General features: G+C 45.0%; 1 protein-coding gene across 2 annotated transcripts in view; it reads right to left on the bottom strand.

The window, feature by feature from the left end:
- Positions 1 to 7,675: 7,675 nt before the first annotated feature.
- SF3B1 (splicing factor 3b subunit 1) overlaps positions 7,676 to 14,627 on the bottom strand; it is a 107,037-nt gene continuing 100,085 nt past the window's right edge. For both annotated transcript variants that reach the window (XM_077448705.1, XM_077448706.1), the window contains one exon: positions 7,676 to 8,108. In XM_077448705.1, the coding sequence (XP_077304831.1) occupies positions 7,950 to 8,108 (159 nt within the window). In that variant the 3' untranslated portion in view covers positions 7,676 to 7,949. The remainder of the gene's footprint in view (positions 8,109 to 14,627) is intronic.

The following is a 14,627-nucleotide window of genomic DNA, read 5'->3' as shown; positions in this document are numbered from 1 at the left end:
GTGCAATGTCCCTCTTTCCTCCTCATTTTGGTCTGATCCATATAGTTGTGTATAAAATGCTCTTTATCTTTCAAAGTGTTTGCCAGTGCTAAACCTTAGATCCAAATTCTAAATTGCTGCATTTGTAAATATTAAAAGTCAATATAAAGGAATAGGACTGGCAAAAAAAAAGTCCTTGTGGATTTAATTACATTTTTTGGGGTTAATTCTCCTTTAAGGGGTTGTATCAGGGGGGCATGTCCTATGTCTAAATACGTTTGCAAGTAGGTGTCCCTCATTCCCATCTCAAAATGTTGGGAGGTATGAGCTTGTTGCCCTTTCACAGAGCTTATACATCTTGACCCCATGTCTGGCATGCTTTCTGGGAAGATAATGTTTGAAAAACAAGCGGACAGAAAATTTAGAAATGCAGACAACTTGATCAGGAGTAAACAAGGCTGCAGAAGTGGTGGGCTCTCAGTTAGAATTGGCATATTCTGCTTGCCAGTTCACCAGTATGAGCGGCAATAGTACTGGTTCTCTGCTCCATACGAGCCCTGTCGTTCTTGCACGTCAACAGAATAGGGTCAGTTACTCCTGATCTTAGCGGAACCACTACACTACATCATCAGAGCTGTCAGGGTGCCAATGCTGTCTACCAGTTCATATTCTGAGCCTGAATCTGACAGAAGGGCAACTTCCTCTTCACTCTCATCTGTCATGCTCAAAAACATGTAGGCCTCTTTATTAGTGTACCTCTGTTTGGACATATTGGCCTTGACTCACAAGCAAAAAGAACAACTGGTTATCAGCGACTGCTTCAATCGCTACCGAAAAAACCCCCCAAAAAATAAAACGTGGCGTCCGCAGTGATCAGGCCTGACTCTGAACACTGCAGTTATGTGTTGCGTTTTGTAACAGACAGGGATCGATACTGCACTTGGGTGGGCTGGGCAGAGGTGCTCAACGCAGGTGCTAGCAGGTATCTGGACTGAAACACTGCATTTTTTTGGAACACTAGTATAGATCTGACTAGATCAAAGATATTGAGCCGTTCAGACACTATACTACTGAGGGAGGTGTATGGTGCATGCGTGGGTGTTAGCGCTACTGGCACTAATTTGACGCTGCCTGGGGGCTGACACTGAATCCTAACTGATGTCACCCACCAGGTGATCAAGTGGTTAAACCTTTATTATTAGGTAATATACGGCGGGTACCCTGACGCTATAAAAAAAAAAAAAAAACCTAACCAGCGTCCCCCGTTACACCAATATGGTGATCACTGGTGACAGGTTCAAGGGGTTAGACCTTTATTAGGGGGGTACCCTAGACCTACTACTAGCTGCCCCAACGCTTAGTGTCACAAGTGACACCAATGCAGTGAAAACTCAGAAAACTGCAATTGGTGACACAGTGACATGGAGTGAAGGGGTTAACGGGGGGGGGGGGGGGTGTTGAAATGTGTGCCTGTGTCAGTGTAATGTTGGTGGAACTCGCTTTTAGATGTCCTACTGGCTCTGGAACCAAAAAGAATTCCAGGATGGAAGGTGACATCACTTCCTCTGCGTGTGTTTAAATTACACAGGCAGGAGGCATTTCATTGGTCATCGATTAAGCAGGCTCAGGCCAGAAACCATTGGCCTGGACCTATCGGGTCTGAAACAAATCCGATTGCGGTTATGCGAGCGACATACCAATACATGGTTTCGCATACGGGTGCCATTCGGCCGACTTATATCGGCGTGAGGCGGTCAGAGACTTTAAAATCATGGCAGGTATGTACTGACTCCTATTTTAGGCCCCTTTCACACTTGTATGACTTGTCCAACGACTTGGGACTGCAAAGTCTTATGACAAGTCGTTCCCCGTGATTTCCAATGACTACCATTCATATTAGTACGGCTTCAAAAGTAGTCCCTGCACTACTTTGGTCTGACTTTGATGCAAGTTGCACAGGCATGCCCTGAAATCGAGGCAAAATCATGTGACTTTGCAGACACGGTAGTGAGAGGCTGGGTTCACACGTGTGGTGTGAATTCCAGCTGTTTTCTCTGTGAATAGAAAAAAAAAAAAAAGCTGTTCCTCTCCATTGTAGCTGCGGATCAGTGAGCAGGGAGAGGTGTAGTGAGAAGGAGAGAATTTGTTTTCAGAAAGGAATGCATTTATGAATCAGATGCGTTTCCATAGAAGATAATGTGCTTGTAATTCGCACCGCAATGCCTAGAAAATGCACACTTTTGGGCAACGCGCAGTATGAATGCAACGCACATATGTGAACCAGATGCATTCAAATGAATGCATTTTAAAATGTCCTGCAAATTAGATGCAGTGTAAGCATGTATTAGGTATGAACAGGGCCTCAACACGAGTTGAACACTGCTACATCCCCAGTTATAAGAAGGTGTGCACACTTATGCAACCACATTATTTTAGTTGTTTGTTTTTCAATTGCATTGTACAGTTTATAGGTCACATTAAAAAGGTAGAACAAAAAGTTTTGAAATTATTTGTTACTTTTTTTTTTTACATCACAGAAAACTGACATTTTAAACAGGGGTGTGTAGACTTTTTATATCCCCTGTATACATACACATACGGTGGGGGGGGGGGGGGGGGGTATTTGATCCCCTGCTGATTTTGTACATTTGGCCACTGACAAAGAAATAATCAGTCTATAATTTTAATGGTAGCTTTATTTTAACAGCGAGACAGAAGAACAAAAAATTCCAGAAAATTGCATTTAAAAAAGGTTATAAAATGATTTGCATTTTAATGAGTGAAGTACTTTGATTGTAGCCGTATTAGTGCAATTGTGACAGAGAAAATTGAGTACTGTCCGTGATGCTTTTATTTTCACTAACATACAATTTTTCAGGACAAGCTTTCGGGGTATGTCCCAATCCCAAGAAGGGGACATACCCCAAAAGCTTGTCCTGAAAAATTGTATGTTAGTGCAAAAAAAAATAAAAAATAAAAATAAAAGTATCACAGACAGTACTCAATTTTCTAATGAGTTATGGGACCCCGAAACAAAACATGATTTTGTGATTACCAACAAGGGTAGGACATTTATTGTAGTTGGCCACCAGGTTTGCACACATCTCAGGAGGGATTGTCCCACTGCTCCTCTCCAAGTTTTTAAAAAGTGGATGTAAGCCCAATTTATTTTTATTTTTTTAAATTTAGGCTTTTAACTTGTACACTGTACCGTTGGTAAAACTATACTTATGAATCCACCCTCTATATTTTCTACCCCCACTGCGGTAAGTGAAAATAAGTGATATAAGCGAAGCCGCTACTTGAATATGAAAATGTGTAAGCTGTAATTAAACCTATAGATGAAATATCAATAAGTAAAGCTAGTAGTGCTAATGTAATGAATCACAAAAATAAAATATGATAAAAAAGCAAAAGCACCCAGTGATAAGTGACAAAATGCAATAAAACAAAAACAGTCCTAAATTGGTAGCATGATCCAGACACTCTTCTCAAATTCTTGAATCTTCCACCACACCTCTCCCTCTGAAGAGCACACTCAGCGACTTACAATGCCTCCCACTCTCGTGTTTGGCTTCTACACTATTACACCCACACCTGGGGTAAAAGACAAGAATCCACGTGATCCACGTGTTAACTCCGCAAAGTGACTCCATATGTATAGAAAGTAAAAAAGTGTTCCACAGTGTGATAACATTAAAACCAGTTTATTAAATCACACCAACACTCCAATAATTGCACTCACATTTCACATAGTAGAAAAAAGCCTTAAGTGTAACACACAGCAAACAGCCAATGGTTCTGTGGTGTACTGCGGCCTCGGCGGACCAGAGGAGTGCGCTCAAGCATAATCTCTCACCCACTCCTCAGTCGCTGCTTTCGGCGGCAGTGTAGCTTCTCAGTAGAGCGGCCTCTCACGTCAGTGCAATTGATTGTCCCCAGGGGGCATGGCTACAGGACAATCAATTGCACTGACGCGAGACGCCGCTCTACTGAGAAGCTACACTGCAAAGCAGCGACCGAGGAGTGGGTGAGAGATTCACACATTCCAGAGCAGCAGGGAATGGGGAGGCTGGGCTCACCTTGTCCCTTCTGCAGCCAGCCAGAGGATTCGAGGAGAGCACCATGGAGGCTCCGCCTGTGTCCCGACTCCCATCCTGCACTCTGACAGCAGAGCAGGAGCATAAATCAAGTAGCGCTGTGGCGATGCAGACCCGAAATTGAGGAGACACAGCCACACTGATGACAGGGAGCCACTGACGGGTCTGAAATGAATAATGTGCCCGGGTCTCAGGTGGCCAGGTGAATCCTAGACAGGTGGCAACCCTACCTTCAGCTCCCTCAAAATATTTTCTATGGGATTAAGGTCTGGAGATTGGTTAGGCCACTCCAGGACCTTAATGTGTTTCTTCTTGAGCCACTGCTTTTTTGACTTGGCCGTATTTTTTGGGTCAGTCATGCTGGATTAAACATCCACGACCCATTTTCAAAATCCGTCCAACTTCAATGAACTGGGATGCGACTTTGATCCTGATAATGCTAGGCACTTTGTGTCTGGTATGAATCTTTAGGGGGTAACTTCACCCAAAATAAAAAAGGCATGGATGCTCCCTCCAAGACCATACCAGGCCCTTCGGTCTGGTATGAATTTTAAGGGGAACTCCCACGCCAAAAAAAAACTAGCATGAGGTCTCTACAAAAATCCATACGAGACTTATCAAAGCACACAGCCCGGCAGGTCAGGAAACTGACTTCAGTGATATTCAATGGGCTAAAGTAGGATCAAAGCCGGACCAGAGTAGTGAAGGGAGCATTTTCCATGTCGGACAGACTTGTGTCGGACCAGTTAAGACAGGTCCCATAGGGAAACATTGATTTTCACACATGCGACATGAGCTCCCAATGTTGGAGCCTTTGTCGTACAAGTGTGATCCCGGCCTTTAAGATGACCCTCAGCTCATTACCTGTATAGAATACAGGCATGCATGTGCTTCCACTGCGGAGACACTTATACATTTGTAGTGTTAGGACTGCAGGCAATACAGGGTGCTGTGATGAGGCCTTGAGGCTGTCACATGCGTTTGCAAATGTGTGCCAACTAAACCCCTGCTTTTAAAAGACGGTTAGACAGGTTAATTTGGTTGGTCAGCAGACTGGTTGGTGAGTTGAGCTATGGAATGGTTTCTGTCTTACTTGTTACCTGTATAGAATACATCAGGGAGCTAGAAATCTTGCTGATTAATAGGGGGATCAAAAACTTATTTCACTCATTAAAATGTGAATTTATAACTTTTTTGAAATTCGTTTTTCTGTAATTTTATTATTCTGTCCCTCACGGTTAATATAAACCCACCATTAAAATTAGACTGATCATTTGTCAGTGGGCAAATGCACAAAATCAGCAGGGGATCATGTTATATTAACTTTATTTACAATTCCATTATTTTTAACACAAGTGCATAACCATAGTGACACTGTACTACTCTGGGGAGAGGATTGCAATTTTTTTTTTCTTTTAAAAATTGCTCCTTACAGTGATGATCACTGCAAAATTGTTTCAGGTCAGTGAAATTTGAAATTTTGATCAGCATGACAGCCAGACAACTAGAAAAAGTGATACATTAGCAAATTGAAGTCTATTTTGCAAGATACAAAATTTCATTTAGCTACCGTCTTTCCCTCAGCACCTTGCACTAACTTTTTTGCAGTTACACAGAACAAACAAATCCTTATACACAAGGTGTACCATTTATCTGCAGCCATATCTTTTCTGTACAGCCTTCTGCAACAGGCAGGATTTATACATCAGTCTACACCTCTCAGTAGCACAAAGCAGGGGCGTGGATCTGAAATTCAAAGGTGCAGAAAAGGGAGAAGAGCTCTGAGAATGATTGAAAGCGCCCCCCCCCCAAAAAAACAAACAAAAAAAAAACCTACAGAAGAACAAGCACAGCTGTGGCTGACAATCACAGGCTGTGTGCTGGAGCTCTCCTCCCTGCCACCCCCTTTTTTCTCTTGGTGTTGGGGAAAAGCAGTCAGAAGGGGCTCAGACAAATAACAGAGGAAAGAGGCAGCAAAGCCAAATCACACACCGTACTTTGCATAGGAACAGGTATAGGAGTTTGCTTTGTTCAGATTTCATGTCCGAGGTTTACAAACACTAGCATCAAAGAGGTTCTACAAGTGTATGCAAAGGGCTACAGATGCTAAAATTTGCTATAAATTTTTTTTTGCACAGGGGCTTGCTAGTTTTAGGCACTATTCTCCTCAAAGGTTTAGACTAGCCAGGTCAACGTTGCCCTTTACACAGCTGACCCCCATACACAGAAAAATAAAATAAACCCTTTGTCACTAGTGCAAAATGTTCTATATTTTCCTACCACTGCATAGTAATATTTAATGCCATCTTCTTTCTGAACTACTTTCTATACCAGGGGTCTCAAACTAGTGGCCCTCCAGCTGTTGCAGAACTACAATTCCCATGAGGCATTGTGAGGCTGAGGGTTAAAAGCATGGCTCCCATAGACAGAGGCATGATGTGATTTCTTATAGTTCCAGACTGTAAAGACATCAAAATGTTTGGTTCTTGTGGTTTTATTATTTAATTTGCATTTTATTCTTCTGCAACCTACAATAACAAAACGCATACAGAAAAGAAGACATTTTATTTTATATTCACAATTGTATCTTATGTGTTGCAACCTTGCATTTAACTTGTAAATTCTCTAAACCGTCAAATCAATGATTACAAAAAAATGCGCTTTTTCATTTAGATCACTACTGATTGATAAAGAATATTTATGCAACAATTTTGCCACACTTTTTTTTTTCTTAAATAAAAAAAGTTCTGCTCTGTTAGAATCAACAATGGATATTTAAAATGATAAATCAAACCTATAAAAGAGAAGACTGGAATACCCTGCTTTGGGGTTGGACACAAACGCTTAAGCTCAGTATCCACAAATTACAGGAAAAACAAAACAAAACCTGCTTGCTTGTTACACCATGGAACAGAAATAAAACCTAGCATAGCTGGGATATCATCTATACAAAATGTGCAACTCCTTCATCTGATGTGCTATGGAACAGTCATTAAAAGTAGTTTGGCAAAGATCCATACCAAGAAATGTATATGCATCTATGACATCTCAATTATTGCGGGCTGGGCATTTTTGAACAAGCGGTCTTATAATTATAAACATGTTTCAGGCATTGCGATTGATATCTAGTCACACTTTTACCTTAAACAGATTTGTTTCAGTTCCAGATTAATGCAAGTGCCTACTAGGAATTTTAGGTAACAAAATATATTAACTTATCCTGATTCTGCTGCAGAAACTGAAAACCTTAAATATCAAGGAAATCCTTACAACACTTCCAAGTTAATATACTTTATTGTTGGCACATCCCAGCAGCTCTGACATATGTGATGTCAATTCAGCTCTAGCTGCTTTTCATTCCCTCCTGAGATTTGTAATGATAAAAGTGGGTTTCTTTTACACCTGGGTGACTAAACATTATTCTGTCAGTGCAAATGGGCCAATTGCTTAATAGCTTGACATATAGTCCTGTACTCCAAAGGCATCAGAATGCTTTCATCTTTAATATTTCCCCAACTCTGAGCCTTCCATGACCCAAAATGGTACACTGCAGAAATGTACAAGCCATTTAAAGTCTAAATAAAAAGAGTAGCAGGTAATTTACACATAAAATGTTTATTTCCTCAGGTACGCATTGTAAAACTAGAAATGATGTCTAAAACAGACCTGGCTTATATAAAGAAATTTCAGCTTTTGTTGGCCACATCTACTTGTGATAGCTATGCCTTAAGCAGCCTTGCCTAAATACATGCTATAGAACATTTTCATAGGTGAGCACTAAGACCAGCCAGCAAGGATGATACAAAAGACAGCAGAAATTAAACAAAAAAAAATAAAAAAATAAAAAAAAAACAACACAGGAAGAACATTTTACAAGATGTAGTCAAGCTCATAACGAATATAAGTGTTCTTCTCATCATTGTAGATACGGGGATAATGGGCAATCAAAGCATCTTGTGACCCAATGTATATTGAGTTGTAGATTTTCCAGTAAACATCCCTGACTTTTCTTGCAGGATGGAAAAGGCCCTTAAAAAACAAAACAAAAAACAAAAAAAACAGAAAATGTTAACTTAAGGTCTATGTAAAACCATCAGTCCCAACCACAATATATAATGGCAATTCAACTACTTAACTCCAACCTGTAAAGCAAAGTTAACAGTTTAGACCCAATGATGGGTTTACCAAGATGGTGGTAGATGTGTCCGTAATTTCTAATGGATCATTCATTCATATGGGTTCAAGCCCTAGTGACCAGTGCTTACTCTAAGTTGGTAATTGTCTAGGTCAATTGCCTCAGCATTTCACAAAGGTAAGCTTGAGCACAGGGTGTTAAAAATCATATTAGTTAAAGTCGACCGTGGAAACCAATCACACGGTTTTATTACATAGCATTAACACGAATAACAAAATTTTATAGGGTTCCAAGCATCTATGCATCTTCGTCTCTATGGCATCTTAAATTGATTATAACCCTCCCACCTTTATTAAAAAATAGGATTTTTTGTACTCATCGTAAAATACTTTTCTCTGTACTTCACCGACCGACACAGCTCCCCTCTTAGACCATTGGGTTGTATACATTTCCCTTTAAAAAAGACACCAAGCAAAGTTGTAACACAACACTCAGAACTTTGAGTTCCGCCCAGGGGGCGGTCCCCTAGGTATCAACCCTCCACCCTGCCTTGCAGTAATCAGTACGTCAACTAACAGTATAACGTAAAGATAAAAGGAGGGGCAGGTGCTGTGTTGGTCCGTAAATTACAGAGAAAAGGATTTTACGGCGAGTACAAAAAAAATCCTATTTTCTCTTATATTCACCGACCGACAGCTCCTCTCTTAGACCATTGGGACATCCCCAAACAGTGGCAAATGAGGAGTGGGAAAAACAGCATAAAAACCTCATCCACCATGGCAAGTGGGAACTAGTAAAACTGTACCCACAAAAGAATAGTGCGTGGAAACCTCCATCACAAAATCAGGGTACCCTCAACAGGTGTGACTACCCACAACCGCACAAAAAACACGCGCGGAAGTAATGCAACAGTGCATTCTTAAAAAAGGTACTGTGTTTTTATCGAAAAACCAGAAAAAAAAAAAAAAAGAAAAAAAAAATATTGCATATATTCAATTGCAACTATACGGCCACCTGCAAAAACTTTGCAGCCAAACAGGCATCAGCCGATGCACTGACGTCTACCTTGTAGAACTTGGTAAACGTGTGGACAGACGACCAGGTCGCCATCTTACACACCTGAGCGACAAACGCTTGGTGCTGGAAGGTCCAAGACATTCCGATTGCCCTTGTGGAGTGGGCCGTGACCGGAAAGAGGGGCACCTGCCCCTTTAAGGCATAGGTTTGTACTACAATCTGTGATCCACCTGGAAATGGTGGCTGATGAGGCCACCATGCCTTTCTTGGGACCAGCTACCGAGACAAACATAGAGTCTGACTTCCGAAAGGGTGCAGTGGTAGACAAATACACTTTCAGAGCCCAAACCACGTCCAGAGCGTGAAAGTTCACCTCCTTAGGGTGTTTCGGCCTAGGACAGAGATGGTAACACAATGTCCTCATTAATGTGAAAAGCCGAGACCACCTTCGGTAGAAAGGAAGGTTGCGAACGCAACACCACCTTATCCTTATGGATAACCAAATAAGGCGACTTGCAAGACAAGGCTGCCAGTTCCAAAACCCTCCTGGCCGAGGCGAGGGCCACAAGACGACTATTTGGGAAAGAGTCAACAGGGGAAACTCCCTGATATTTTCAAGCAGCGGGTCTTGGCGCGCCGATAACACCAGGTTATCCCATGGGGGTAACGGTGGACGCACCGGAGGGACTACATGACGAACCCCCTGAACAAAGGTACTCACTATGAACGAGACGCCAGGGGTCGCTGGACAAAAAAAAAAAAAAAGACAGCCAAATTTTTGCCCCTTAATAGTGCTTAATGCCATTTTCTGGTCTACTCCTTGCTTGAAAAAAACAGCAGGATCCTGGATATGGGGGAAAAAAAAAAAAAAAAGCGTGGATGCCAAACTTTCTCTGCACACATGGAGATGTAGGCCATCCAGGAACGATGATATATCTTCCGAGAAGAAAAGTTTCCGTGCTCTCAACATAGTTGGGATCACCGAGTCCGACAGACCCCGGTTCCTCAACACCTGGCTTTCAATAGCCGTGCCGTTAAAGTCGGTGACGGTAAAGCAGGATGGAGAATTGGACCTTGAGACAGAAGGTCCTCTCAGAATGGCAGTCGCTAAAGAGCATCTACCACCAGGTCTGCGTACCAGGGACGCCGAGTCCAATCTGGGACCACCAGTATTACTGGGATCCCCTCGGCTTCCACTCTGCGAATCAGATGTGGTAACAGCTTTAGTGGAGGAAAAGCATAGATCAGCTGGTACTGATCCCACGGAGCCACCAGCGCGTCTGACGCGTCTGCCCATGGATCTCTTGTCCTGGACACGAATCTTGGTACCCTCTGATTGAGACAGGGGCCAGAAGATCCACGTCTGGCGTACCCCCCTCAGGCACAGTAACCTGAATATCTCCGGATGCAACGCCTATTCTCCTGGGTCCAGCATCTGGCGACTCAGACAATCCGCCTGCCAGTTCTCCACTCCGGGAATGTAAATGGCTGACAAAACCAGTACATGTCGCTCTGCCCACCGAAGTATGTGAGTGACCTCCTGTGTCGCGGCTGAGCTACTCGCGTGGAGATCATCTAGATATCGCAGGATCGCAACCCCGCGTTGCTGTAGCAAAGTCAAAACCGGAGCCAAAACCTTGGTAGACTCGGGGGGGGGGGGGGGGGGGCTGATGCCAAAAGGGAGAGCCACAAACTGGTAGTGGGCTTCCCTGACTGCAAATCGCAGAAACTTCTGCTGTCACAGGCATATGGGTATGTGCAGGTACGCATCCTGGAAGTCCAAGGGCACCAGGGAATACCCTTGATTGAGTGCAACTACTGGGCGAACTGATTCCATTCTGAACCCCTTCCTTCTTGGGAACTACAAGCATATTTGAGTAGAAGTCCTGGAAACATCCGATTCCGGAAACCGGTACAACCACCCTGCGACTCAGCAGGTCCCTTACTGCCCACAAGGCCTCCAGGCGAGCCGGGCATACGGGTATGCTGGAGAGGAAGAATCTGTTTGGCGACCAAGAGAGAAACTATCTTGTAGCCTAAGGAAATCGGATCGCAGGTCCATTGGTCGAAAACCAAGGGGACCACTGGGCTGCAAACTCCCGAAGGCGACCCCCCACCCGAGACATGGGTGGGGACAAACCTTCATGTGGTAGCACTTATACTCGCAGGCTTGTTGGGCTTGCGGTTCCAGGGACGTTTTTGTCCATCCTAGGTCATCCTGTCAGGCTGGGGACGTTATACCGAAGCTCCAGGCGGACTGAAAAGCCATTAGTGAACGGAAAAAGGGGCCCTTGCCTACGGCGTGGCTCCTTAGCCTTCCTGGCCTGTGGGAGTAGTGTACTCTACCACCGGTGGAATTTTTACTAATGCCATCCAAAGAGGCTCCAAAGAGCCGGTCGCCAAGGAGAAGATCAGTCAGGGCTTTTTTAGATGCCTGGTCAACAGACCAGCATATTAGCCAAATCAGGCGCCTCAGCACCACACCGGACACTGAAGCCTTAGATGTACAGGGAGGGTATTCAGGGTCACGTCACAACGTACTTAAGGCTTTGCACTAGTTGGTCTGCTAATATCGCGCAGACAGAAGCCTGTTGCTCTCCCAATTTGCAGTGCAAAAGTTTTGCCCGCTCAGTCAGTGTCTGTGACACAAGTGCGGATGCCAGTACTGGTCGCACAGCGGACCCCACAACCGTAAACAAGGAACGAGCCACTGCCTCGGCCTTCCTGTCCGCGGGATCCTTAAATGCAAGGGTTCCTACTACCGGGATCATGGTTACTTATTTAACATGGGTAATGGAGGTCCACGACCGGAGGAGCCGACAGCTTTTTGAGGAAAGCCTTCTCACAAGTGAACACACCGCCATGTGTCTGGGGACCAAAAAGGTCCGTTACATGCGACCCCACTTCCCTGTAAGTGAACTTGCAAATAAGTCAGATACGGGAACACCATAGGTGAACATGCTGGCTTGCGGGACCCAAAAGGGACCGATACATCAGCAGGGGGACCTGCTGGCTCCTGAATCTTCAGGGTATCATGCATAGCTGTGATAAGTGCTCCAACAAGCGCTTTGTCGCGCACGGACCCGGACGGGGACTCATCCTCACTGTCCTGGTCAGTGTCACCTGACAAGACGGAGCAGGGGTCACCAGCCTTAGCAGAGCCCGAGTCTGTGTCAGAGCTCTCCCCAGAGGATGGGGGAACAGGGGCCACCTTATTGCACCCATCTACCCACGCACCGCCTCCATCTAGCAATGAAAGTTGAGGACCGCCACCAGGGTGTCCATGGGCACTTTGCAGTCTGCAGGTGACCCGGTTGCCATTGCCTGGACTTTGGGGGGGGAAGAAACACTAGTTTCTGAGCCATGCTGACCCTATCCTGTCTGGCACCCGAAGGGGACTTAGGACAGTGACAGTCCCTAACTCCCTGCTGCCGCTGACTGAGGGGCTCATTCCCACTGGACTCACCACCCTGGGGAGTTCTGCTCTGTCCACAAGTGGTGTCTGTAGTCCCTGAGTGCGCCCAGGTGCAGAGGAATCCAAAAACTGAGTTGGTGATAACCGCTGGAACGATCGCTAAAACGATCAGAAAAAATGCTCAGGCTTCCATAAATTGGCCGCTCAGCATCCAGTACACAGATGTGAAACAGGGAAAAATAGGCTGTGAGAGCACATGAGCCATGCTGCGGTCAGGGAACACTGAAATATGTTCAGGCTTCCAGAAAATGGTTGCCAGTGCCTTGAATAGGAATCGCATAGAAAATGGCCACTGAAGCCCAGACAGTCAGCCTGCTCTGCCCACACCTAAAATGTCACACATCGCCATTAGGTAGATATAAAAAAAAACATGCAAAGCCACAGCGCTGCACCATTCCCAGCAGACCCTCACGGGCACCTTCCAGGGGCATACCATACAGGTCCCAGGACCACCGCCATTCAGCCAGCCCCCCCCATGTCAGGTGAGAGCCCCTATATAGGCACACACACACACACACACACAAAACTCAGCATCCACATGCAGGGGGGGGAGAGAGGGACAGGGGAGAGAGGATAGGGAGGTGGGGGCCCCTGAATCGACCTCTCAGGGAATGCCCAGGTGCTCAGCCCCCTCAGAGCTGTACTTACCAGTCCTGAAGAGCTGGGAGACATTCCATTGTAGATCTACTCCTGATCAGTACAGGGTAGCTACTGGCCTCGGAATACTGTGACACAGACATCAGTAGCCCGGTCATATGTATGCCCCGGAGCATAAAAGCTCACCGACCACCTCTGGAGCTAAGGTATGTCGTGGCCCGCCGAACTGTAGCTGCGACCTGCACACGCTCGATGGCCGGACTGGGGAGACTAAAAGGATAAGTGAACCAGCCTGTCACCCAGCCGGCTGTTGATAGAAGATCACAGGATCATTCATCTTGCACAAAAAGCGAAGCTTCTGCATTAAAAAAAAAAAAAAAATAAAAAAAAAAAAAAAAACAGACTTATGGGCTCGCGGGATTCCTAGGGTCTGTCTCCTTCACTAGGCAAAATAAAACTGATTACTGCAAGGCAGGGTGGAGGGTTGATACCGAGAGAACCGCCCCCTGAACGGAACTGAAAGTTCTGAGTGTTGCGTTACAACTTTGCCTAGTGTCTCCTAAAGGGAAAGGTATACAACACAATGGTCTAAGAGAGGAGCTGTGTCGGTCGGTGAATATAAGAGAAAAACATTTTATACTTACCAGCTATGTGCAATGGTTTTGCACAGAGAAGTCCTGAGCCTCTTCTACGGTACCCCGGCGGCCCTCAAGGCCCTCTTCCTTTTTCGCCGAATGCCCCCAGAGAAAGAGGCTTTCCATGGGGGGCGCGAAGTGGTGAACGACCAGTGTGTGCTCGCTCCCCAGTCACTCAGGCTGAGTCTATTGATCCTGGTCATTTCTTATGACTAAAGGATGTACTTTACCATTATCTCTGCTCACAGGGTCTCAGAATTGGCTGTGCTTTCCTGCAAGTTCACAGGATAGGCGATGCTGTGGCTTCAACACTCCTTTCCACCCAAGGTGAAAAGGAGTGTTGAAGTTTGTTCTACCTAAATCAGGACATTTGTCCTAACCCAAAACATCCTACGAAGGTGCTTCATTCTATAAACGTGGTCTGAGCTGTTCAAGTTTGTGAAGTCCAAAGCGTCATTTAGATGGCGATTCCCATTTTGTTCTACCTACGGGTGTTCCGCAAGTGTCGGGCTGCTTGCTGATCCACTTTCTAGCTTAATTTATCAGCTTTTCAGCCCGTACTATCAAGAGCTCCTACTTTACATGGTCCTCAACAACCTCAGAACCAGAGCAGTGACACCATCTGCAGCAAGTTGATGTTGTAGGTCTTTGGAGGTGGTCCGTGGGCCATTTTTAACCGTTCTCACCAT

Source organism: Lithobates pipiens, unplaced genomic scaffold (genome assembly GCF_037356315.1).
Source record: "Lithobates pipiens isolate NorthernLeopardFrog02 unplaced genomic scaffold, aLitPip1_a1.2 Scaffold_22, whole genome shotgun sequence".
NCBI classification, from domain to species: domain Eukaryota; kingdom Metazoa; phylum Chordata; class Amphibia; order Anura; family Ranidae; genus Lithobates; species Lithobates pipiens.
Note: the sequence above shows the minus strand (reverse complement) of the source record. Positions and strands in the feature narration are given on the sequence as shown.